We start from the raw sequence: 27,980 nt of genomic DNA on the forward strand, positions 1-27,980 counted from the left end.
CCTAAACTCAGTCCTAAATCTACTTCCCCTTATTTTGAGGCTATGCCCCCTAGTTCTGCTTTCACCCTCCAGTGGAAACAACCTGCCTGCACCTATCCTATCTATTCCCTTCATAATTTTATATGTTTCTATAAGATCTCCCCCTCATCCCTCTAAATTCCAACGAGTATAGTCCCAGTCTACTCAACCTCTCCTCTTAATCCAAGATGCACTTGTCTTGTAACAGAAAAGCTAGTTGAGCAGTCTTTCAAAAATTACATCTGTAGATGCCTTTTTGATCCTAATGATGTCCAGCAACTGATTGCGAGCTTTGTGATGATAAAGGGTGAATAATAACACTGACAACTCGTCACCATTCTTTACAATTTAAATCTCTCCTTTTAAACTAACAATATTAATTAAAGAAGTTTCTCCTGTAGTACAACAATGACCAGAAATACTTCATGTATCGGGAAAAAGGCAACCACTCCGATTTATAATTAGGGTAGATTTGGATAATAGACATTGCGCTATTTGAACTTGCTGTTTTATGTTTGATTCAGAAGGTTTGAATGTTCATTTTTAATTTGTTGTAACGATTCCATTTTAGACAGAACTCGTGTCAGTGGTTCAGCATGGCTGATGAACTATCCAGTTGGAACTCTGGACATTAAAAAAAAAAGTAATTATTAACAAGAAGTTGGTTTGGTGGCTATTTTTCCATTTTAATCACCATGCATAGACCAGCTAAGCCAGATTTTAAGTCCAATATTGCACCATTATCAGTTAACAAATTGAAGGAAGCGAATTCAGACTTGATAGAAGATTTGGCAAAGTATTGCGTCTGTTTTCAGTACTGCATTATAGGAAGGATTTTTATTTTGAACAACTGCAGCATAGTTCTGATAGAGGTGAAAATATTCACACGAAGGACTTAGTATAAGTAAAAAAGCAGTTTTTATTATGTCAGAATTCTGGGAGGAAAGGCCTGAGGCTTCGCAGCCTTTGACAGCACCTTTTCTCACTTGAGCTAAGGCTCACATGGGTTAATATACACATTCAAGGGGCGGAATTATTATATTCTTACATACAATCAATCAACTATATTCACGTCACACTTCATTACATACAGTCAATCAATTTTCTGAGCATCCCAGTTATCACATACATGGTTAAATTGGGTGTTGTCTTACCCGCCCCTAACTTCATACAGAAGTCATTCAAAACTAACATAATGATTTTCTGTCTGCAACTGGGGTCCTTGATCTTATCAAGGACCCATAGCATTTCTTGTTCTGGGAAACTGTTATCAGCGGCTGTTGAAATACTCCCTCGGTTCTCAAGAGGTAGTGTATACACTATCTATTTCTACAAATTGCTTTTTCTAAACCGGCATCTAAGACAATGAGTACCTTTTGTCTCATCAGAACTATTCAAAAGTAATATAGGAGCACAAATGTAGTTACAGGGCCACCTATAATTTATATCATAGCCCAGTATCACAAAATGCCCTCCCAACAGTTCATTGGATTTATTTTGCCTGCATTCTCAGAATGTACACACTGTTGGCAAAGCCAGTGTTTATTACCCATCTCTAATTATCCTTGGGAAGGTGGCGATAATCTGCATTTTTAAAAATGTATGGGTTGTGGACATTGCTGGTTCAGCCAGCATTTATTGCCTATCCCTCGTTGCCCTTCAGGGGGTAGTGCTCAGTTGCCGCCTTGAAACGCTGCAGTCCTTGGAAGTGTTGGTACATCCATCGTGCTGTTGAGGAGGGAGTTCCAGGATGTTGCCCCAGCGATAGTGAAGGAACGGCGATATATTTCCAAGTCGGTGGTGAGTGACTTGGAGGGGAACCTCCAGGTGGTGGGGTTCCCAGGTATATGCTGCTCTTGTCCTTCTAGATGGTAGAGGGTGTGGGTTTGGAAGATGTTGTCTAAGGAACCTTCGTCAGTTACTGCAGTGCATCTTGTACATGGTACACACGGCTGCCGCTGTTCGTCAGTAGTGTGGGTTTGAATGTTTGTGGAAGTGGAAGCAATCAAGAAGGCTGCTTTGTCCTGATGGTATCGAGCTTCTTGAGTATTGTTGGAACTGCACTCATCCAGGCAAGTGGAGAGTATTCCATTACACTCCTGACTTGTAGGTGGTGGATAGGCTTTTTTGGAGTTGGGGTGGTCAGGAGATGGGGTACTCGCTATTGGATTCCTAGCCTTTGACCTGCCATGGTAGCCACAGAATTAATATGGCTAGTCCAATTCAGATTCTGATCAATGGTAACCCCCAGGATGTTAATTGTGGCGCAATTCAATGATAGTAATGCCATTGAATGTCAAGGGGCGATGGTTAGATCTTGTAGGAGACGGTTAAAGTGACACGAATGTAACTTGCCACTTGTCAACCTATGCCTGGATATTGTCCAGGTCTTTCTGCATTTGGACATGGACTGCTTCATTATCTGAGGAGTCACGAATGGTGCTGCACTTTGTGCAGTCATCCACAAAATCCCCATTTCTGACTTTGCAATGGAAGGGAGGTCATTGAGCATCTGAAGATGGTTGGGCCTAGGACACATTGCCAGTCAGTTGCTAGTGTTGTAGCTGTACTGCAACAGCTTGGCTAGGGATGTGGCAAGTTCTGGAGCACACATCTTCAGTACTATTGCCAGGATATTGTCAGTGCCCATAGCCGTGGAATAGCACGTGGAATGAATCGTATTGGCTGAAGACTTATTTCTGTGATGCTGGGGACGTGTGGAGGAGACTTGGATGGATCATCCACTCGTCACTTCTGGCTGAAGATTAAGAATGTCGCAACCTTGTCTTTTGCACATTTACACATTTCCCGCACCAGCCTCCCCAACAGGTGGCGGAATGTGGCGACTAGAGGCTTTTCACAGTAACTTTATTTGAAGCCAACTTGTGACAAGCGATTTTCATTTCATTTCATTCACAAGTAGTCCTGCGTTGTAGCTTCACCAGGTTTTTTCTGTTTTCATACAACTGTTTCATTTAAGAGTCAACCACATTGCTGTGGGTCAGGAGTCACGTGTAGGCCAGACCAGGTAAGGACAGCAGATTTCACATCAGTGAACAGATGGGTTTTTACGGCAATTGACAATGGTTTCATGGTCATCATTAGACTTTTAATTCCAGATATCTTATTCCGTTTAAATTCCATCACCTGCCGTGGTGGGATTTGAACCCGGGTCCCTAGAACATTATCCTTTGGGTTACTGGTACAGTGACAATACCACCATGCCACTGCCTCCCCTTACTGCTTTAGTCTGTGGTGAAGGTACTCTCACTAAGTGCGAGTTAGGATGTTCCAGGATTTTAACCGACAGTGTGGGGATGGCAATACAGCTTCAAATTGAGATGGCATGTGTCTTGGAAAGGTATTGAATGGCATTCCTGTGCTCCAACTGCCTTTTGTCTTGTGAATGGAGGGAAGTTTGGGAAAAGTGCCTGAAGAACCTTGTTGAGTTGCTGCAGAGCATCCCATTGATGCTAAATACTTCAGCCATGGCATTTTTTAAAAAAGGTTAATCAAAGATGAACAGTTAGAGATAGCTGTCGCTTTCTTTTTAGAACTAAAGTTAATTGTGACCTGATAAAGGACCTGATGAAGCTTAGGAAGTGTTCTGGTAGTAACAAATTATTTTCAGTGGTCATTTACACATGGGCTCAAGTTTCAGATCATTGCACAAAGTATTTAAAGGCAGGCAAGAGAACTGCTTTGCACATAATTTCTTCTTTCAACCACACAATGCCATGAGTCATTAAGCAGATTGCAGGGAATTATTTTAAAGTAATTAGACCATTGTTTGAAAAAAGTACTTCAGCACAACAGAAGAAAGCATGAGACTTGTTTGGATTATACTGGGTGGCACATGAAGGGGGGAACAAAAGCATTTCCCTTTTTTGTGTAGCTAGTAACAGTAAATGTAACTTCCTTTTGGTCTTGTAAACAGAACTATGAAAACCTAATGACCCATCGACTGTATTGAATTTTCTGTCCACAAGTCGATCAATGGGCTGAATGGAGTTCAGCATTAGGGAATGGGTAGGAAATAGTCCGAACCCCTGGAACTGTCGTGTAGCTGAAGTCAAAATCAGTTGGGAGTTGAGAAGAAGGGAAATGATTCAGTGGTTGTGGATCCAGTAAACTTTGTAGGATGCCAAAACTAGTTTTAAAAAATATGTCTTTAATGCTAACAATCTGCTGATGATGTCAAAGAATGGGGGACCTCTTGAGTGCAAGTCAGAAGAACCATTTCCTGAGCTTGTCATTGTGTGCATTAACTTGTGAACTATACCTTGTGAAATGTAATTAAATCTTAAATGATTCATATTTTATTCCACGTTGTACAATAAATGTTCCCATCAGCTACTTGCATTCACAAGTGTCCGACATTTTTTCAAAACAGTAAGATGGCTTTGAAACGCTGCTCTGTGAAATATATTAATTTAAAGTGAGTACATATTTAAGGGTAACTGGTAAAATTAATAAACATTTCATCACCAGTAGATCTTGCCTCTTGCCGCACAGCGTAGAACTTCAAAGAGCGTAATTTAAGGTCTGCACACCCTACCTGCCTGAAGATCAATGCACAATTTGTTATCATATGAATGATTTTAAATGCATTTCACAAATTAGTTCTATACGAACGATTGAGTTAATTTTGAAAATGATGAATTTGATTGGCTTGTGGTTGCTAATTGTTTGGTAGAATTCCCTACTAGTCTGGTCATGAACTGCTTATTTGAATTGATTCGCATATCTAACTGCCTTCTTGGTTCACTTCCCTTATTAAGCCTCTCCCTCCCTTTTAACTCTTTTACCACGTCCACAGCCACCCACTCGACCTTTCTACCTCCTACGGTCTCTTTGTTCACATAGTATTAATCATTAACCCTTGTTCAAGCAGAACTCTAAACCCATCCAACTCCAATTAACCCATTGAAAAATCAACATTTTTCCCTATGCCCCTGACACGTGCATTCTCGGCTCCCTATCCTTTGGGTCTCCATTCACCACAATTTGTTGAAACACTCCCTTGTCTTTTTTTTAAGGTTCTCCAATCACAGCCATTTCCCCTGTTAATAGCCCCAATCTTTGCTCTCTGAAGTCCAGCTGACTTAGCTGTACACCAAATCTGACTAGACCATATCAAACACAATTGGGCCTTACTCTTGCACTGAAACCATCCACTAATCCCACAGCTAACTCTTAAAACCCCACTATCCACCGAGATTGAGATGCTGCTGGATCTCTTTTGCCACTAAAATTGTGTCCATTTCGTTGGTTGGCTATTTGTCTCCTTGCCCAACCAATGAACAAACATTCTGCCTGCCTTCAGAGTTAAATCTGCACCTCTCTGATATCTGTCTCACCGCTCCCTGTCCCTTTCCTGAGCTAGTCTTGTCCAGGCACTCCATCTGTTGCTCCTTTGACCAACCAATTTCCTTTAACTGCCAATGATTCCTTGTCCTTGGGGACTGCTCCACCCTTTTTCAGAACTCCCATCATTCCCACGCCAAAAAACTCTGACTTGTGCCCTTTGTCGTTGTAAATTATTATATAATCTTCAACCTGTTTTCTCTATACTGCTTGAATGTTTATCACATCCCAACTCTGTGTCCATCCATGTTTAAATCTCTCTACTCCTGTTTCTATCCCTGCCAGTAAAGACTTGCGTCACAAATGACATCCAAAGTGCACCATCCCCCATCTGCCTCTATACAATTGTTAGCACTATTGTTCTCAACCTGCTTTCACCTCCTTTGTGTCGTTTGATTGAGTTGTCCATTGTAGCCAGAGCACTTCCTACTCCTGTTTCATTACCTCTGGAATTATCCAAGAATTTATCCCCAGCTCCATGTGTCCCATAGTGATCTAATCGACAGGCATAATGTTAGCATCACTTGCACACTCAACATTCAGTTCTACCTTTGTGGAGAGAGAGAGAAGGGAGCTAACGTTTGGAGACTCGGTGACTCTTTGTCAAATGATTTGTCAAAGTGCTTTGACAGAGTCATCCGGACTCTATGTTAGCTCCCTTCTCTCTCCACAGATGCAGTCAGACCTGCTGAGATTGTCCAATATTTTCTGTTTTTGATTTGGATTCCAGCATCCGCAGTAATTTGCTTTTATTTTCAGTTCTACCTCCTCGTTGCTCATGTATTAGCTGTGGCACTGCTGCCTCTTGAGTTAGAAAATTCTGGGATCCGACCCACTTCTGGACTTGAGCACAAAGTCACGGTTGACATTTCCACGCAGGACTGAGGAATTATTGCAATGTTTTAAGAAGCCATCTTTCAGATTATATTTTAAACCAAAGCCCTTTCTGCCTCCGGGTGGTAAAAGATTCCATGACATTATTTTTGCTTCTCTGGCCAATATTTATCTGAATTGGCATGCCAAAGCAGATGATCTGGTCATTATCACATTGCTGTTTGTCGGAGGTTGTTGTGCAAACTAGTTGCTGTGTTTCTCCCGTTACAAGAGTAACTGCGCTTCAAGAACTGCTTTGATACGCGTGATCATGAAAAGCACCATAGTAATTCGCATCTTTTTTCAGATTGCAAGTCCAACAAAGTGTTGGATGAGCTACCATTTCTCTGGTTTAATATTGGGATGGCTAAAGCAATTTTCTTGCCCCCCACTACAAACTCTGCATCCTTGTCACTGAATCCATTCTCCTCCTGTGCCATTGTCTTCAGCTAAATCAGACTATTTGACCCTGAGCTGAACCTCTTCAAACCCCATCCTTCATCACAAAAGGCAGTGACTTAAACCTCCATGACATTGCATTGGGGGAGGCAGTGGTTTTGTCACTGGACTAGTTATCCAGAGAGCCAGAATAGTCTGGGGTCCCAGGTTCAAACCCTGCCACTGCAGATGGTGAAATTTGAATTCAAATCAAAATCTGGACTTGGAAGTCGAATGATGACCATGAAACCATTGTCGATTGTGGTTAAAAACCCATCTGGTTCACTCATGTCCTTTCGGGAAGGAAATATGCCATCCTTACCTGGTCTGATCTATGACCAGTACAGGCTTGGATGGCCGAAGGACCTGTTTCTGTGCTGTATTCTTTGTATGTGACTCCAGACCCACAGCAATGTCGTTGACTCTTAACTCACCTCAAGGATAATTAGGGATGGACAACAAATGCTTGCATAGACTGTGGCGTCCGCATCTCATGAACAAATAAAAAGAAAACGTTCCCTGTCTGTTTCTGAAGCTCTTGATCTATACATATCTCCTCTCCAGACTCGACTGTTACAATGCTCTCCCAGCCAACCTCCTATTCTCCACAATCCGTAAACTTGGGCTTCTTCAAAGCTCTGTTAACCTGTTTCCTTTCCTGCACCAAGTTCTTGCCCAGTACCCCTGAACTTGCCTATGCTGGCTCCTGGTTACTCCCAGGTTACTTCCCGGTTACGCCTCAATTAAAATTCTCCTCCTCCTGTTCAAATAATTTTGTGTCCTTGATTCTCCCTTCTGCAGCCCAACTGCTTCCACTTGTGAACTTTCCTGTTCCCCTGGCTTCATATTTAGGCCATTGCCAGCCATGCCTTATTGCCTACACCTCATGCTTTGTTGTCCTTCAGATGAAACTCAACCGCCTCAGAAGCTCCCTCTCTTTTAAAGACCCTCCTTAAAGCTCTTCGACCAAATTTTCTTAACCCCTCCCAATTATCTACTTTTTGTTCACTGCTTTGTTTTTGAGTTTATCTCTGAAAACTTTGGAACATCTTTCTATGTTAATGGTATGTGAATGCAAATTGTTGTTGTTTCCACATGGAGGGTTTATCGAATGGTGCTTATTTGACGCAATTACAACTTTTTTGTTCCCTGTGCATGCTTTTGAGTCAGGAGCAATGCCAGAGATATGTACTGGCATAAACTGGTTTCTGCTGCAGCATTTTCTCCCAACATGTGGTCATGTGTTCCATATCCTTACCATTGCAACCAGGAGAGCCCCTTCATGTGCTCTCTTTTTTTAATGGTACAGCAATTTCTATTGTGATCTTGGCACTCCAAGTGGCCTCGAGTCCAGTTTGCAGCTGTTCAGTCTGCAGTTCTGTTCAAAACCAAAAAGTACTTTTTAACGTGGCAAATAATGAGTGCTTGTGATTTCACCTTGTGTGCTTACTTTGTGGATTTACTGACCCCACACTTGAAATCACTCCATTAACTTCAAGTGTACAGAGAATCTGTAAGAATACCTAACTTAACCCCACCAGCCTCTGTATTGCTTAGCATCTTAATTCCCATTTAGCACCTCACAATATCATTGGTACTTGTACAGTAGCAGAGGTTTTGGTGCTTTAAAAAAAAAAAAATTTAGAGTACCCAATTTATTTATTTTTTCCAATTAAGGAGCAATTTAGCTTTTCCAATCCACCCACCCAATCTGCCTACCCTGCTCCTCTTTGGGTTGTGGGGGTGAAACACACGCAAACACGGGGAGAATGTGCAACCTCCACACAGACAGTGACCCAGAGCTGGATCGAATCTAGGACCTTAGTGCTGTGAGGCAGCAATGCTGACCACTGTGCCACCGTGCTGCCCTTTGATGCTTTTTTTTGTTGATATTGTACACATTATATTGTGAAACCACAAAATTATCAAATAATTTAAAGTCTTCAGCGACTGCTCATTGTTGGTCATCTTGAATTTATCAGATTTCTTAGTTCCACTTCATCTCCGTATACTGGTAACATTTCTGTTCTAGTACTTCATGAACTGTTTTTAAAGACTTTTTATAAAAATCATGTGAACAATATAATTTAGCAACTTCTTGTCTTGTTTAAGGTGAGAGAGGATCTCTCAGTCATGGCTCTATCGTGGACGGACGATTTGAAGGGTTTGTCCAGACCCACCAGGGTACTTTTTATGTTGAGCCAGTGGAACGATATATTAAAAACAGAAAACCACCCTTCCACTCTGTAATCTACCACGAAGATGATATCGGTAAGTATTTTCTTACTTTTGGTATAACAGGAACTTGCCTGTTTGCTTTTGTTATGATCAGAGTTGATATACATGGACAGGAAGATTCCTGAATTGAACCTTGGATCAAAAGACTTGACTTTTACTGTTTTTAAAAAAATATATAAATTTTTAGAGTACCCAATTCATTTCTTTTTCCAATTAAGGGGCAATTTAGCGTGGCCAATCCACCTAACCTGCACATCTTTGGGTTGTGGGGGCGACACCCATGCAGACATGGGGAGAATGTGCAAACACCACAAGGTACAGTGACCTAAGGCTGGGATTGAACCTGGGACCTCGGCGCCGTGAGGCAGCAGTGCTAACCACTGTGCCACCGTGCTGCCCACAACTTTTACTATTTTTGTAAAATGTAGAGGACTAGAGTTACAGGAGTGCTAATTAATTCCAACAATAAGAATGTTTTATTCACCGTCGAAAAACTGGATTACAATAGTCCTTTACTCCCCCCCCCCCCCCCCCCCCCCCCCCCCGTAGCTTAACAAATACATATTTAAAGATTAAGATGGATTACAAAGTACGTTTTGAGCTACAGTGGTCTCATTTACACAAAAAGTCTATTTTAAGCACAAGATGACTGGTCAAATACATACACTCCAACCCAAGTTGGTGTCTGTGATTTCTCTTCCAAATCCCCCTAGAGCATTGTCATGTAAGAGGTTTCAAAGTCCACTCTCGAAAACATGCTTTAAAAGCCTCTCATTCTGCTTTCCCTTAGTGGTTTACATTCTGAAATCCAGACCAGGTTTTCCAAATGACACAAACCTTTACTTTTAACAGCAAATCCAGTCCAAGATTTTACACCAACCCCATTAGGATTTATTTGTCTTGACTGCTGTGCAAACTGCTCACAATTGCTTTAACACTCAATTCCAAGACTGTATTAAAATGGCATCAGCCATTTGATTTAATATTTGAAGACTGCTGTCTCTCATTAAAATCTGGTTACTGCAATTGTGTCCTTAATTCAGAACACTTTTTCTTTAGTCTTCCTTGAATTCTTCTGAACCATACCTTGGTCTCTGTTTGCTTAACTCCAGACGACTTGGACACTTTTTTTCTCTAGTTTCCTAAAGTAACTGGACTTCAGATTTCAGGCATCTGTTTTCTTAACTAATCGTCCATAGTATGGCGTTTCTTCTCGCAAGGCTGAGAGATGTTCCCTCTTTATCCCTCTAAACCAACTGCTGCTAGCAGAGCTGTGGGAGCTGCCTTCTCTCTCGCTACCCATTTCCCAACTGCAATCAAATTGGCTGAACTAAAACTTAAAAGCTTTTCTACCCTAGAAAGCCAATGTTACTAAGCAACCACTTGGTTTATTTATTCTTCAGCCGTAGCCCATTCCACGCACTATAGTAATATAGTTGGAACTTAACCAACCACCACACATACAAACATCTTTGTCCAGCATAGATCCAACTCTGAGTTTTATCCTTCCAGGCATCGAAACGTGAAATTAAACATACTTAATACTATACTTTATATCTCAAATGTTTACCAATATAAATCCCTTAGAACAACCTTTTTGTTTTTCTAATACTTTCCAAATGAGCAGAATATTGTGACATGAGGAAATGGTGTACCAATTTAGCTAATAAGTCGGATAAAATTGGCTTCCAAGGATGTATCAAACAATTGCATTGCAAATTATCTGTTTAAAATTGATATTGCAAAGTTAAAAGTTGAGTTTGTGTACAGGTAACTTGCAAACATGAGAAATGTTAATAGGATTATTCCTATCCATGCAAATTTAGGAACATAGTTGGAAATTATGGCTGCACGCTATCCCATCATATTTCTGCTGTAATTCTTCTGCCCATAACTTTGCATGTGTGTTAATGCTCTGGTCGCTGCCTCTTGCACATGAGAATATTTAAATCTTAATAAAAATGTAATCTTTTAATCTGTGTATATGTATATTGAATAGAAATGCTCTTTTTTCCTATATGTATGTAGTGTGTGTATGCATGTTTTTATTTTCGTTGCAACAAGGTCTGATTGTCATGGGTTGTGGAAAGAAGTGCTTTATTGAATATATATTTAATAAATATGGAAGATCTACGGAGGACTTTTTTGTCTTGATCTTTTAAATTAATAATGTGAAACATAAAATTAAATTTTCTGAAAGAAGTAGCAGTTCTGGTCATGTTGTTTTTGTTAAACTCTGTACAGCTAACAATATTGTTATTCTAGCTAGTTTTGTAAATGGGTGAAGTCAAAACCAAAAAACTGCATCTTCAAAAGAGGGTTTGATTTATTTTTTTTAATTCCCTTGGATCACGACAAATTGGTCACACGATCATGTCTTGGACTGAATCCATTCACGTGAAGACGCAAACCTGTCAGGCCAGACACTGGTATAACTACAGAATGATAGCTCAGCAGATGGAACTTTAACATAAAGCTTTGTTTATGCAGTTGCATTTGCCAAATGACTGGATCAGGGATTCCGAGGATTTAGGCAGCGTGATTTGAAGGGCAACATAATTACGTTTACCAATGAAATAGCCTGTCTCTAAGTTACTCTTTTTTTTAAAAATCAAATACATCCCAAAGGACAGACTCATTTTATATTTTACCCAGCTCACAAAAACATTAATTTCAGCCCTGAAAATATGTTAACCTCTTAATTCCAATATATTTGCAACCTTCTTTTCATATTTGATTTTAAATCACATTCCCCTTTCACCCCTGCAAATATTTTGTTTTTTTCTTCAGTGGGTTTGTCTTGTCTCGAGTTGGGACTTCCAGAGGTTTTACAAAAGTTCCAAGTCTTCTCTGAATTTGAAAAAAATGCTTGAATTCAGAAAGCAACATTTGTGACACTTATAAGTTTGCAAGGTACTACTGGTGTACTTCTCAACTAGAAGAAATGGTGAGATTTTAAAATATTGATATTAGAATCCTGTTATCTCATGAGCTTGTGTTTCACGTTGTCAAATTTTGCATAGGTCCATCTGCCCAAGCATCCCTATTCTAAATGAAAGCTATAAAGGTTAATCCGGGTCAGAAAAACTGTCTAATTCTCTACTTCCCTCTAGAATAAGATTTTCCAGCTAAAGTCTGCTATTTAATATAGAGGTAGTAAACTTGCTATTTGAGAATTATTGTGCAATAGAACCAACCTGTTTTTCACTGCAGCACTTGGGTGTCAGTAAAATGATTTTCATTCGAGCTACTGCACGTTGTTCTGCTGGGTACAATCCAATAGATTCTGAGGATCTTGAGAAAGCTGCATCTCCGTTTTTCAAAAAAAGTTAAACTTCTATTTACACACTCTCATTTTGCATCGGTGTCTAGTGTACTTTGCGAAGTTTCACCGATTACAGTTGTTCCTGACTTAATGTCGGAGTTTGTATTCCTGAGGAGGGCAGCTTCAAATGAAACAAAGTTAAGCGTGTGCTATTTTCCCTTTATAACTAATATAAAAGCTTTACTTAGTTTCTGTAGGACCTTGCTGGTCAGCAAACATTATACCTTAGTTTAAACACTGTGCATTGCTAAATTAACTATGCTCATGAACAAAGTAACTTCTTGATTTTTAAGCTCAATTTATTTCAAGAAATATGCTAACCCTTTCTACTTCGCATCTGCTCACCGCCAACTGTCCCATTTTAAAAACCGTCCGTCTCACCGCCGCATCCCCCCAACTCTCCTGGTTGTTGCCGACTTTCCCACTCGTTGTTTCCCTTTCCCAAACCCATCTATAAGCATGAGCAGTGAGAGGCAGGAGCTACCTACAGAGATAGAAGCTTTGAGTTGCAAGGTCACGGAGGTAAGCTGCAAGCTAGAGAGGCAAGTGACCTGAAGGGTTGGGGAGCAGGAGGGGCTGCTGATTGGGTCTTACAACTCTGCATCACACCAGGCATGGAATGACTTTATAACGAAAACTCCTGATGCTAAATGTAAATTCCTACCCCATTAACTGACTGGTGTTAAAACAAATTGCTTCTCGGAGTGATTTAGCGAGGACCTACCGTGCTTGGGTTTACCTACTGTAGTTACTATACTTCAACCAGTCGTTTTCCATTCGGCTTAATCTCATAAATAGCAGTGCTTTGCATGTGGACAATTATTGATCAGTAAAGTTTCCAGGAGGTTGGATCCCTCACAATGCCATTCTCCCTGTTCCGATAATGGTTTACGTTCCTGTACAGCAGAGTAAGAGTTTTACATGCCAGAGGTTAAAAGGGTTAAATTGCGAAGACCGGCTGTATTGACTAAGTTTGTATTCCCTTACGTTTGGAAAATTAAGTGATGATATAATTGAGACGTCCATGATGATAGGATTTGGTGAAAAGAAACTCCCCCTGAAGGGGGAGCCCAGAGCAAGGGGGTGTAAGCTAGGCTGTCGAGCAATGATGTTTAAGAAGCATTATTTAACAGAGTAATGGAAATCTGGCGGAGCAAGTTCAAGGGGCTAAATGGCCTTTGTGTGTGTGTGGGAGAATGCAGTAACTTTTATATGAAAAAGCAGTTCCTATTCCAGAAATTATAGAATCCCTACAGTGTAGAAGGAGGCAATTTGGTCCATCGATTCTGCACTGACTCTGTGAATGAGCACTCTACCCATGCCCAGTCTACCCGGCCCTTTCCCCATAACCCAAACTGCACATACATCCCTGGACACGAAGGAGCAATTTAGCATGGCTGACCCACTTAACCCGCACATCTTTGGACTTTGGGGGGGAAACCAGAGCACCCGGAGGAAACCCATGTAGACATAGGGATAATGTACAAACACCTCATAGACAGTCACCCAAGGCCAGAATTGAACTCTGGACCCTGAGCTATGAGGCAGCAGTGCTTGCCAATGCCTCTGTGACGCCCTGTATATATTGTAAGCTTGTTTCTTTTGAAGATTTTTTACTCATCTCCACATTACCAGTTTCTGCTTTTACGCTCTGATCCATAACCTCATGAATGTTACAACTATCACTCTCAGCACTTGTCCTCTTGAGACTTGAGGACTGAAGACTGTAGGACTTTTAGTGCTGGGGGAGAAGTAAAAATGGAGCAGGAATTTGCATAAATCCACCTGTGGCAAAATCTTCATTAATGCTTTTTACACTCTAGTCTGCTGTTTACCCCCCATCCATCTCCACTGACCACTCCAGGATATAGGCTAATCAGTGCTATTGACATCGCTTTGGCAGTCAACCCTACCCTGCTGTTTTGGGTATCTGTTCAAGCGGCAGCTGCATTCAGAGAAATAATCTTGTCCGCAATGTTTGGCCGAGGTTGACTCAGCACTTTCTGCTGAAACTCCTGACCAGCAAAGATCTTCAAAAGAAATCCAGCAATGTACAGATTGGTTGCCCATGAAAACAGATGTGGTTCACGGCACACACTTAGCTGGGTGCAGCTGTCTACTTGACTGTAGTAAGTCAAGTGTTTAAAGGTCAAAGCTTCCAGCAAGTCAAGTTGGTTTAGGGCATCCAAAATGATTTGTTTTCACAAGTGTTTATCTTTTTTCTGTTGCCACTGCCAATCAAAATGTTGAAAATTACAGTTATCCTTGAATTTAGTGATGAAGAATAGTTACTTCAGAGACCAGAAGCAATTTTCTAACGTGATGGCCTGTATCCCATTAGAAAACTGTCATGCTACGTAGTAGTCAATATGTTCTGAGCACAGCTTGATTGGATTTCCTTTTTGCTTTTTCCCTTTGACTCGTAGTACATGTGTAAACAGGAAAATATCTGGGAGAACAAAGGAATTGGCTCCTATGGCAGTGAATCAAAGCCGTGTAGCAGAAGGTGAATTCCTGTTAGCCATGATGAATATACAAATTGTTGTATGGTATAATGGATTTTAAAAATAGTAATTATACAACTGTTCATGGCTTTTTTTTAAAAAGTCCACTTCAGATGTCATGCACAGGACTAGGTTTCATGTTTCGTTCCTTAATACTGGACATTTAATTAATATTTTTGGAAGGATGAACCTGCTATATTAAGCACAGCCTCTTCTGCGCCTGTATTTGGTTGGTTGCTCAGAGGTCAGCATTTAAGACGTTCACTCATTTGAGAGTAGAATGCAGATTTCAAAGTTGATGGTTACTTGCATATTGCAATCTACAGTCTGCTTTGGAAATGAATCCTAGTGCAAAATCTGAGATCTAGTAAGGTGTATTTCACTGATAACCAACTGTATCTATTCTGCATTTGTAGAGATGGCATTTATGGCAAGCATAAGTTCTGACCTGTTTTTTTAAAATTGAGAGGCTTGTGTCTTAACAGTGCCAGGGACCCGTTATTTAATTTGCATTAGTTAATTTGTGACTTATGGTCTCTGTCTGTGTGCAGTTTGTACATTCTCCTGCGTGGGTTTCCTTCGGGTGCTCGGGTTTCCCCTTGCAGTCCAAAGATGCTGCAGATTAGGTGGATTGACCATACTAAATGGTCCCTTAGTGTCCAGCGATGTGCAGGTTAGGTTATAGGGTTATGGGGATAGGGTGGAGTTGATGGGGGAGTGACAATGGGTAGAGTGTTCTTTTGAAGGGTCAGTGCAAAAGCGATGGGCCGAATGCCTTCTGCACTGTAGGGGGATAATTCTATCATCAAGGAAGGATTATGCAGCTATTTTGAAGTGGGTGCAGTAAAATATGCAAAAGAATATTGTTTCTGCCTTTGAAATGTTTCCCTCTGAGAAGTGCAGAATAGATTCTGAGGTGTACTGACTCTTAAAACAGTGTCTCTCTGAAATCTTTTTAGGTATTAAGGAAGGTGTTGACTGCTTGTTATTATAGTTATCATAGCTGTTGGCTTAATCTTTTTGAATCCTGCGCTGTCAGAAGCACTGGAATATTTGTCCAAAGGAAAATTGTTGCCTTTTAAATCCGACAATCCGAGGCTTTATTACACCATTCAAATAATTCTACAGAAAAAGGCTTCAGGAGAAGGCAATGCTGAATTGACAAAAATAGACTAACGTCATTCTTTCTAGAAAATAAATGACAAAATGCCAGCAATTTATTTTGGCATTCTAAAGTATCTTCAATTACAAGTTTCATTTATTCTAAAATAATAAATGTCATGGTTTTATATCATATTTTTGGAGGTGTCAGACTTTGAAAGACAAATTGAACACAAGCTCCATCAGCTTGTTGTACCACAATTTATATCTTACGGTTGTGTCCATGGGTTGTAAGGGATACTGGAAAGACCAGCATTTGTTGTCCATACCAAATTGCCCTTGAAGTTGGCGGTGAGCCGTAGTAAGTGTGGTGTAGGAACACTACTGAGCTGTTACCAAGGGAGTTCCAGAATTTTGATCCAGAGACCGAGAACAAATGGTGTGTGGCTTGGAAGGGATCTTGCGAATGGTTGTGTTTCCATGAATATATTGTCTGCTTGGTGGTCGAGGTTGCATCTTTGGAAGGTGCTATTGAAGGATCAGCTTTTAAATCGAGCACACTTGCCGCCACTGTACGCTGCGGATAGAGGAAATTTAAGATGATAGATTAGGTACAGATTAAGTGGGCTGCTGTGTCCTGGTTGATGTTTAGCTTCTTGGGTGAAGGTGGAGCCGCACTCATCCAGGCAAGTGGAGAGTACTCTGCCATGCTTCTGACTTGTGCCTTGGGCAGTTTTTTGGGAGTTGGGATACTCCAATAAGAGTAGGGAACTGCATTAAGTTCTTGGGACAGCGTCCTTCCATCAAACATGAAATGAAAATGAAAATCGTTTATTGTCACAAGTAGGCTTCAACGAAGTTACTGTGACAAGCCCCTAGTCACCACATTCCGGCGCCTGTTCGGGGAGGCTGGTACGGGAATCGAACCGTGCTGCTGGCCTGCTTGGTCTGCTTTAAAAGCCAGCGATTTTGCCCAGTGAGCTAAACCAGCCCCATACTACTCAAAAAAAATTGAGCGATTAAACTAACAGTTATTGTGGTATCTTGCTAGCTGGGAAATGACTGCTGTTTGCCTATATAAGTCACTGCACTTTTTGCATTGTCTTGTGATATTCCCCAGACATGACATGCAGCATTCTATGAATGCAGGACATTTATATCATGGTGAATAACTTGGGATTTTTGTTTTCAGCATTTCCTGAATGATGTAAAATTAATTAAAAGCTCGCTGAAATTTCTGGGGTAGCAGTAATTGTTATGGAGAAGCTGAATGCAGACCAGTGTTTTTTACAAAATGGCCGTCTCTTGCGACCCATGTCAACTTCGCAACAGATTCTCCATCGTTATTTTTTTAAAACATCACGTTCATTGTTGGCTCTTCTGTATTATTAATTATATATTTTCCATTTTTTTGTTGCTATTTGGAGATCTAAGTAACTTGTAATACAAATCTCTGCACAGATCAGTGTGCAAGACATTTGATCACAGTCTCCTGAGGTGTTTGTAGGGGGAATGAGGAAATTCTTGGAAACGCGCCTGGAATTTGGGCTGATGGGGAAGGAAGGAGACTTGCCATTGATCGCAAAGTCAGTCTTGCTGAGAGCAACTGATCTCCAAGTGAGCGGAGAGTGGCTCCCCATTTTAAATATACATCAACCCCTTATGCACACGGCACAACTTTAAACATAGATCTGATTAACAAGGTTAAGAGTAAGTGAAACTCAGCAGACATCAACAAGATTAACTGTCGCAGAAATTGAACTAAAACTGACAATGATAACAGGTATTCAAGATTAATTGACAATGGGGACAGTGGAGATATTAAATATGGATCTCATTCAGAACGTTAACACTGAAGTTGGTCTCTTTGTGTGATCATTAACTCTGTGCTTCCTATGGTGCATTTCCCCCCTGACTGGGATGGATGGAGTTCCCAAACCCACGCCTGCTGCCATAGAGCCGAGTTCAGAATGGGGCAAACATAAATCAGCTTTGTGACAAGGGACCAATTGAAAGGTGGGGAGATCACCACAGGATATACAGGAATTATCTGCTGGAGCTAGATCCTGATAACCAGAGTACTCCGGCTACGAGTTACTGACTGGGATACCTGTGGAAACATATTCCAATCGGCAGTCACTTGGTTTTGGGTGTGGGATGCAGGCCTGGAATAAAAAAGATCATGAAGCACTGCTGGAAACTAACATTGTGCAGAAGGTATATCTGCAGGAAATAAATTTTTAGATGATTGCTTTTTTTATAAACCACTTCAGTTGTAGGCGCTGACTAACCTGGATGATCAGCTGCTGCAGAAATGGGAGTGGCTGTTGTAAGCTGTGGCGGTGACTATAACGGTGACCCAGGGAGGCAGGAAGCCCACGGCACCGGCCTGTACATCAGCCTCATGATGGCCACACTCTGCACTGTAGCCAGCAATCACCAAGATAGAAAATGGGGAAAAAAGTCAGGCAATCTGAGGGGATAATTTTTGGTGACCCATTTTACAGCATCCCGCAACCCACCTGCACGTGAGTTGCGACCCCCACTTTGGAAAAACACTGATGTAGACGATGCCTTCCTAGATTGAAATTAAATAACGGAACTGGATTTGTTAAGACTCCGAGAAAAACATACTCATGGAAGTTGCATGACACATTTCATTAGAATCGGGTGGTATTCTCACAACCACTCCAACCGCTGCTGTCGACCATTCTGTTACCTACTCAACTTCAATATAAATGGAGAACATCTAACACAGAACCAAGACATAATTCATCAAGACAGATATGTGGCATGTCAAGCTGACATTAGCAACCTTAAGTCAAGCTCAACTTAGAAATGCTAAGTAATTTTACAGGTCTCTAATCATTTTATAAGTGCTCATGGATTCTATGCAGAAAATTTGTCTGAGTGGATCACAGTCTCAGATTTTAGTTATTCATTGAGCCAGATCCATTAGTTGGATAAGTATCCTCTCTCTTGGGAATGTCAAGGTATTGATTTCTATTTGAGTCACAGAACAGGCAACAATGCGCGAGATAGAAATAACTACATTCAAAAGCCACTGGAGCATCAGCAAATTGTCAGTGTTCTTCCACTTTCTCTATTTCACTTGTGCAATGATACTGCAATTTTCTTGTTCAGTTATGGGCACCTTAAGCACAATGGTGCTTGTGTAAAAAAAACAGTGAAATACATATCTAATTTCTCAAACATGAATTGATTAAAATATTTTTTTGGTAAAATATTTTATTACGGCATTTGTGATTTTCTAACAAACAGTAAACCATATACAAACAACTGTAAACATATTGCAAAGACCATCTACCTCCCTTACAGGTCCCACCTTCCTTGAACAGTAATATAGACTGAACCCCCCCCCCACCTCTGCTGACATGCTGACAGTTAATTTCATCTAAAGAAGTTGACAAGCGGCTGCCACCTCCGGATGAACCCTAGCATTGAACCTCTTAGGGCGAACTTGATTTTCTCAAGACTGAGGAAGCCAGCCATGTCATTGACCCAGGTCTCTGATTTTGGGGGCTTCGAGTCCCTTCATGCTAACGGTATCTGTCTCCAGGCTACCAAGGAGGCAAAGGCCAAGACGTCGGCCTCTCTCGCCCCTTGGACTCCAGGGTCCTCCGATACTCCGAAAATCGCCAGAGTATTGGCACGGCGGCCCAGTGGACCCCGGACCAGCTGGAGGAGTTTATTCAGGAGGGCTTTGCCAAGCAAAAAAAAAGGAATGCCTGGACCCGATCACTCGGGTGGAGCAGAGACTGGAAGCCCAGGATTGGGCGGTCCAGAAGTTGGAGGAAAAGGTGGCTGAGCATGAGAACACCTAAATGCGCTGGAGGCGCAGGTGGGGCTGGATGAAAGAGTATCAGAAAAGGTTGCAAGACAAGGTGGAGGACCTAAAGAATAGGTCCCGCTGGCAGAACTTGAGAATTGTTGGCCTCCCCGAGGGATGTGAGGGAACAGACGCAAGGTCTTATGTAGCAGATATGCTCGAAAAGTTAATGGGCGATGGGTCTACTCCCTCATGGCCGCCACTGGAAGTCCAATTGATTAAAATGTTAAATAGTTTTCTTAATGATTCTTGTTAAGATACACTTAGTACATGATGTGCAGGATTTTCTTGGATCTATATCACCATTCCTTCATTGTCACTGGGCTAAAATCCTGGAATTTGCTTTCTTACACCAAATGGACTGCGATGGCTCAAGATGGCCAGTTGGTGATGGGTAATAAATACTGGCCTAGCCAGCAATGCCACATCCTGTGATATAATTTAAAACAAAATTCAAATTTGCTTCAGGGCCTATTTTTTTCACAACATGCATTCTACATTTTGAAGACCTATAATTTCTGACCGTGAGTTATTGAGCTGAATTGTTAACGTTTTGCATCTCCACAGATGCAACTTGACCTGAGATTTTTAATTTTTTGTTTTTATTTTAGATTTCCGACACTTGTAGTAATTGAGTGTTTTACTTTTGCAGTGTATCTACTTCAGTGAACACCCTCTCCTTGTATTGAAGATAAATTAGTTGATGAAACAGATTTGTTCAAGCCAATATTTCCATGCAGCAAAATGGATTTGGAGTTTTATTATCTCCAAATTATGGAAACAAATAAATATAACTGGAGGGATGTGTTCCGGTCAAAATACCCGTTCGAATATCTTGTCTACATTTCATAGGTGCCGGATTGTGGCAACTAAGGGCTTTTCACAGAAACTTCATTGAAGCTTACGTGTGACAAGCTGCTATTATTATTCATTATTATATCAGCAGTTTGAATAATCTTTCAGCAATCCTGAAGCTGTTGGCTGTTATTTTTGCCTGCTTTAAATTTCTAATTATTGTCGGATGGTTTATCTTCATTTCTTTTATAACTTTGTGTGCTGCAGAATTGCTGACCCAAAGTAAAAATGAATTATCATAGGACCTCAGCTCTTGCCATTGCTTACCTTGACTGCAGAGTATTTTGCACCAGTCCACCCCAGAAGGAGGGTGTTTGATCCATTGAGTCTATGCCAACTCACAAAGCTCAATACCACCTGGGACAAAGAAGCCTGCTGGATTGACACCCCAACCACAAACATTAACTCCCTTCACCACCGCACAGTGGCAGCAGCGTGTACCATCTAAAAGATGCAATGCAGCAACTCACTAAGACTCCGTAGACAATACCTTGCACAACTGTGACCTCTATCACCTAGAAGGGCAAAGGGCCCCCTGCCTAACAGCACTGGGGATTGCAATGGTTCAAGAAGGCAGCTCACCTGCACCGTATGAAGAACAATTAGGGACGTGCAATAAATGCTGGTCTAATTATTTTTTACATATCTCCTTCGCAGTTTGGTCCAGTTTGCCCTGTCTGTTCTTTCTATCCCTGCAATTATTTTCTCCTTCAAGCATTTATAATTACATGAATATTTGTTTTTTCTGCAAATGCACATAGTACCATGATGGATGAATGGCGTTTAGGGTTCAAATGATGCACAAGCCACGAGTTTCATTTTAGTAAATTAAAGAATCTGGAAATGTCGGACAATTGCTGCAGTTCCGATAGCACCTGTGGAGAGAGAATGGAGCTAACATTTTGAGTCTGGGTGACTTTTTGTCAAAGCTAGAGAAAACTGGAAATAAGATTAGATTTGTGCTGTTGTGGGGTGTTCTGGTTTGTATTGATTGGTAATTTGGTGGTGACATTTAAAAAAAAAAAAATCAAACTCTCATGCCCCTAAGTTTTTCCTTTTTTTGTATTGCAATGAATATTGCTTTAAGTGTCTTTGAATAATTTATGTACTACCTCCAACTGACCTGTGAGAACTTAATGTTTTTACCCTTAAATACCCTTTAATGATTTACTCAATTTCTGGTAAGGGGCAACACAAAACAACAATGTTGCAAAGCTAGTGAACTACCCGAAGATAAAGTGTCTTCAGTCCAGCAGCAACAAAACAGTTTAAAGTGCCTTCCACCTCCACAATGCCAGCGCCAAGAAGGAACTCAACTCTTCCTTATGATAAGTTAGCTTGACTTATTTCTTTGTTTCAGCTGAAAAGTGTGAAATTAATTGAAAATCTTTTGCATCAAGCTACCCTTTTGATCAGCACAACACTGAACATTTTACTTACTGAAAAGGATAAGTTAAATTGCCTGTTTTTAATTCTTTGGAGTACTGGTTTTAATTTGGGTCACACTGGTTATACGTTGTTAAGGGAGGCCATTCAGCCCATATAGTTCATCCTTCACTAAAACCTGGAGTCATTCCATTACAGCATCGTGCATGCTGCCTTTTTATCTTAATATGAACACCTTTCCTGGTAGCGGTCAATCTTTTATTAAAGCCATCAATGTGCAGGATAGAACACATGCTGGAGAACAAACGTACTGGAGTCTTGCATCCCAGGATTCAAATCTGCACAAACCTATTGCCTTCATTACTTTGTAACAGCCATGTGTACAGATGTAGTGATATTGGAACTCTTGAGACCTGAGCTTGCTAAATTCGGTTTGCTTGTCGGATCATTTGCTTCCCCAGGTTTTTCTGGGTACCGACTGGTGACATGACGTGAATGCTGATTCATGACAAGCCAACCTGTTTCAATGATCTGCCTCCAGCCAAATGGCCTCCTGCACTGTAAATTCTATGAAACCTTGTCTCGAAAGTTCATCTATGCTGACTACATCTGCTGGGTCTTCCGGCTCAGACATTTTCTCAACTAGGGGCAACACAAAACAACAATGTTGCAAAGCTAGTGAACTACCCGAAGATAAAGTGTCTTCAGTCCAGCAGCAACAAAACAGTTTAAAGTGCTTTCCACCTCCACAATGCCAGCGCCAAGAAGGAACTCAACCCCTCCTTCAATGGCGAGAGACTGAATCATAAGCAACATCCCATTTATCTTGGCGTTCCGCTTGACAGAACTCTGACATACGAAAATCATCTGAGCATGATAGCAGTAAAGATAAAAACATGAAACAAGCTCCTCTGCACATATGCTGGCTCCTCATGGGGTGCAGATACTCAAACCTTATGGACCTCCGCTCTTGCCATTGTTTTACTTGACTGCAGAGCACTGTGCATCAGTATGGGGCAGCTCACCCCATGACAGCCTTTGAATACCCAGCTCAAAACAACAATGTGTATCACCTTGGGTAGCCTCCAATCAACCCAACTCCTCTGGCTCTCAGTCCTGAGCAACATCTCTCGCTCTCATATGTAAGCCTACTTGTGACAATAACAAAGATTATATTATCCACTGGCTCGCCTCCCAGCAATAGGACTAGAACCTGCACAATACCACTTAAAAACATCTGCCCACCCAGCTTCAACCTACAATGCCAACATTGCGCACCCCTCAATGTTTCAGCCATGACCAAGGCCTTTGTGCAGCAAATGAGCACATATGGGGTCTTGCAGGGAAGCCATCCTGCAGCTATGGTGCAACTCAATCAATGACTTGCCCAATTGAAGATTGTCCCCTGATTGAGTGGTGCTCCATTTAGCCACTGTTGTGGCTATTACCTGGTTTCGTGATTACTGCACGCACTTAAAAGTCACTGGTGATCAATGAGACTTTCAGCTTCTTTGTCTGCAGTGAGATTGAATCCAAGTCCCAAGAGTCAAAGCCTGCAAAACCCACAAGTGGCCCAGTTATAATTTTGCCAAAGAGACAATGGGCAGTTTACATTCAAGTAATGCATTCCATTTATTTGGACTGAAAGAAAATCGCTGCGGTAGCTAATGCATTTAGCTGTGTGGGTAGAATACAAAAAGTGTTGTTGACAATTTGGTATGAAGTCCCCATAATAGCCTTTTTGTTCCATTAATGCCTGTAGGTGTTATCAGAAGGGCTTTACATAGCATTTTTTCATGGTTTGTTGTAACAATAGGACAGCTAAATATGCAATCAGGTTGTCTTTTTAATTATTCTAGTTGGATAAACCTGTACTTTTTGTGTCAGGACTTGAAACCAGTCAATTGTATTGCACGGTGAATGCATAATCAAGGAACAAAGTAGCCATGTTTTAATTAACTTTCCAAGCGGCATTACTAGTTGCACAGGTCATGCAGTGTTGACTGCAGAGACTTTGTTTATAGTCAAGTCCAAGTGAACAGTCAAATTAACTTTGTGGTCTTAATTTTTTGGAATTTTTATTGTCCTTACTGAAGACGTAGTATCCCATTGCCCTTGTTACAAACGTTGGGACATGATAAATTTTTTACATGTTTGTAAATATGTGCCAATTGTCAGTTAAAGTTAGGTTAGTTTTGCACAGTTTTTTATTTATGGTTTATTCGTCACACCCACAGTCAAATTTCTGAGATGCAACTTGCAATTAATCTCACTACAGCAACCAAGCTATGATTTGCATTGCGATGAGCTGGCATTCACTTGTGAAACAAAGACGACATTTTAGCATGTATGCGATTATGCTGCCATCAGCGAAAGGAATATCTTTAGCCATCATTTGCAAAAAAGTTTTCAAACCATGCTGAACAGCCCTGTCAAGTTTTGGAAGGCAGGTAGCTGTGCTTTTGTGCATGTAGATGTGTTTCAGTTGCAGTGGAAAGTCCTCTTTTTGATTGCTGCCATGTGAGCCACAGTAGCTGCTGAACATTTTTTATTCAATGAAGGTCAGACTGTGTGCTTATTGTGTATGAAGAATGCATGAATAACCATTATTATAAAGCTAATTGTTCTGACTGGTAGAGGAAAATCCATGAACATTGTGGGTCCTAAACTTCCTTTGCTAATTGGAACATGAACTCGAGTCATGCACTTTTGAACACTCCTGATGTATTTAGCTCTACTGCCTATCCCAAGTGCTTATAACCCTTAAGTAAAATAATGTTCCTGTTACCAATTTTACTGGGAATGAAGAGCCTCAACCATATTAATGCTGGGTGGCACAGCGGTTAGCACTGCTGTCTACAACGCTGAGGACCCGGGTTCGGTCCCGGCCTTGGGTCACTGTCCGTGTAGAGTTTGCACATTCTCCCCGTGTCTGCGTGGGTTTCACCCCCACAACCCAAAGATGTGCATTGGCTACTTAAATTGCCCCTAAATTGGAAAAAAAACAAATTGGGTACTCAAATTTATACAAAAAAACTCATCCTAAAGCAGCAGTGGGTTGAAAACTGAAATGTTGCAAGTGTCTAGTGACTCTCTCTCTGTCTCTCTCTCTCTTTCTCTCTTTCTTTCTCCCCCCCCCTCATATTCTTTGCATTGCAATGTGCATCAAAAGATCTCACTCTCGTAATGGCAGAAATTTCACAGAACTTAGCACTGTAAGTGTGGAAGCAGATTCGAGCAACATAAAACATTTGGCTTCTGGCAGACAGTTCTGTTTTTATTTTTAAAAGTTGATGTTTTTATTTTTGGGACAATGTAAAGGGGCTGGTTTAGCTCACAAGGCTAAATCGCTGGCTTTTAAAGCAGACCAAGCAGGCCAGCAGCACGGTTCGATTCCCGTACCAGCCTCCCCGGACAGGCGCTGGAATGTGGCGACTAGGGGCTTTTCACAGTAACTTCATTGAAGCCTACTCGTGACAATAAGCGATTTTCATTCATTTCATTTTCATTTCAGATGTTGTGTATTTTGGTCCCATATTTGCCCCACTTTCTTTTTAACGATATGTGAACTTTTTTTTCATTTATACTCTACTGCTTTCATTTGGGGACCACAAAAGTAGTTAGGCCAGCAACTAAGAGAATTGGGAGGGAATTACAAGAGGGCACAGCACTGTAATATGCAAGGGCAGCACGGTGGTGCAGCGGTTAGCATTGCTGCCTCACGGCGCCGAGGTCCCAGGTTTGATCCCGGCTCTGGGTCACTGTCCGTGTGGAGTTTGCACGTTCTCCCCATGTTTGCGTGGGTTTCACCCCCACAACCCAAAAATGTGCAGAGTAGGTGGATTGGCTAAATTGCCCCTTAATTGGAAAAAATGAATTGGGTACTCGATATTTATTAATATTTTTTTTTTAAATCATAGAATTTACAGTGCAAAAGGAGGCTATTTGGCCCATCAAGTCTGCACCGGCCCTTGAAAAGAGCACCCTACTTAAGCCTGCACCTCCGCCCTATCCCCGTAACCCAGTAACACCATCTAACCTTTTGGACACTAAGGGGTAATATAGCATGGCCAATCCACCTAACCTGCACAACTTTGGACTGTGGGAGGAAACTCACGCAGACACTGGGAGAACGTTCCAACTCCACACAGACAGTAAACCGAAGCTGGAATTGAACCTGGGACCCTGGAGTTGTGAGGCAGCAGTACTAACCACTGTGCCACCGTAGGCCCATTACGTTCTCTTTTTAAAGCTTTCTTGAGTAGATGAGCCTAGAAGAGCCCAGGTAACTGGGTGTGATCTGCTCTGGGAACGGGCAGGTGGCGCACACGTTCCACACTAACTCAGATAGCCTGAGGTGAGCCCAGTGAAGACCGAAAACCCCCGTGGAGCAGAAGGGCAAATGTCCGGTTAATATTGATGTTCAGTACAATTATTTAAAATACTCTTCGTATTTTGATTGTTACCCTAGTTGACATTTAATGGCAAGGTAACTGCAAATGCTAGCGATTTTAATTAAAACCAAAAATACTATTAAGACGCAGCAAGAATGGGGGTAATTGATGGCAGTTCTGGAGCGATTTGGGGTTGGACCAAGATATATGGACTGGGTAAAACTACTATATACGGAGCCGAGGGCGAGTGTCTGCACAAATAACGCCAGCTCGAGATGCTTTTCTCTCCACCGTGGGATGAGGCAGCCATGTCCCCCCCTGCTGTTTGCACTCGCAATTGAGCAGTTGGCCATCGCATTAAGAAGTTTGGGGGGAATGGAAAGGGTTCGTGGGGGGTGGATTGAGCATAGGGTGTCCTTACATACCGATGACTTGTTGTTCTACATGTCGGAACCCAGTGTGTCTATAGGGGGAATATTGGAGCTGCTTCGGGTGTTTGGGTCTTTCTCAAGGTACAAACTAAATCTAGACAAGAGTGAGTATTTTGTGGTGTCTCGCCTGGGGGGGGGGGGGGGGGGGGGGGGGGGGTGCTGCCATTCCGTCGGGCAGGGACTCACTTTAGATACCTGGGGGGGTGCAGGTTGCCCGGGAGTTGGGGGGCCTCTGTAGGTACAGCATTTCTAGTTTGGTGGGGAGAGTGAAAGCTGACCTGGCAAGATGGGATGGTCTCCCTCTGTCACTGGTGGGTCAGGTACAGGCAGTTAAACTGAACATGTTGCCTCGATTTCTGTTTATTTTCCAATGCCTGTCTATTTTCCTGCCAACGGCATTTTTCAGAGAGATTGAAGGAATGATTACCTCATTCATATGGGGGGGGGGGAAGGTGACCAGAGTTAGAAAGGTGCTGCTACAGAGAGCAAGGCAGGCAGGGGGTTTGGGTCTCCCGAACCTGATGTACTACTACTGGGTGGCGAAGGTGCGGAGCTGGGTCAGAGGGGTTGATTCCCAGTGGGTCAGTGTGGAGGAGAGTTTGTGCAGGGGGCCGGGATTGAAAGCACTAGCAACAGCGCCGCTCCCGATGGCCCTGGGGAAATACTTCGGGAGCCCGTAATAATAGCTTCATTGAGAATTCGGAGGCAGTTTCGCTAACACTTGGGGTTGGGGGCAACGTCTAGGGAAATGTCGATTCGGGGGAACTACAGATTTGAGCCAGGGAAGTGGGACAGAAATTTTCGGAAATGGGAGGCGAGGGGGTTTAAGACACTAAAAGATTTGTTTCTTGGGGGTTGAAGGAGCTGGAAGCGATGTATGGGCTGGAGCAGAGGGAAATGTTTAGATACATGCAGGTTCGAGATTTTTGCCAGGACGGAGATGCAGAGCTTCCCGGTGGAGCTGGCCTCCACATTGCTGGGGGAGGTGCTGATGACGGGGACTGGAGAAGGGGGTAGTGTCGGCAGTTTATGGAGCTATTTTGGAAGATGAGAAGGCACCACTGGAAGGGATCAAAGCAAAGTGGAAGGACGAGGAGGAGTTCTAGTGTGAGGTGCCCCAGAGAGTGAATGCCTCCACCTCGTGCACAAGGTTGGGGCTGATGCAGCTGAAGGTGGTATGTAGAGCACACCCCACTAGGG

At 41.9% G+C, this 27,980-nt stretch overlaps 1 protein-coding gene across 1 annotated transcript in view; it reads left to right on the top strand.

The window, feature by feature from the left end:
* The window catches only part of adam10a (ADAM metallopeptidase domain 10a), a 184,851-nt gene that overhangs the window by 89,679 nt on the left and 67,192 nt on the right, over positions 1-27,980 (top strand). Inside the window, exon 4 of the mRNA XM_038812909.1 lies at positions 8,809-8,967. Coding sequence (XP_038668837.1) covers positions 8,809-8,967 — 159 coding nt within the window. The remainder of the gene's footprint in view (positions 1-8,808; positions 8,968-27,980) is intronic.

The sequence above is a fragment of the Scyliorhinus canicula genome, chromosome 12 (genome assembly GCF_902713615.1).
Source record: "Scyliorhinus canicula chromosome 12, sScyCan1.1, whole genome shotgun sequence".
Taxonomy (NCBI): domain Eukaryota; kingdom Metazoa; phylum Chordata; class Chondrichthyes; order Carcharhiniformes; family Scyliorhinidae; genus Scyliorhinus; species Scyliorhinus canicula.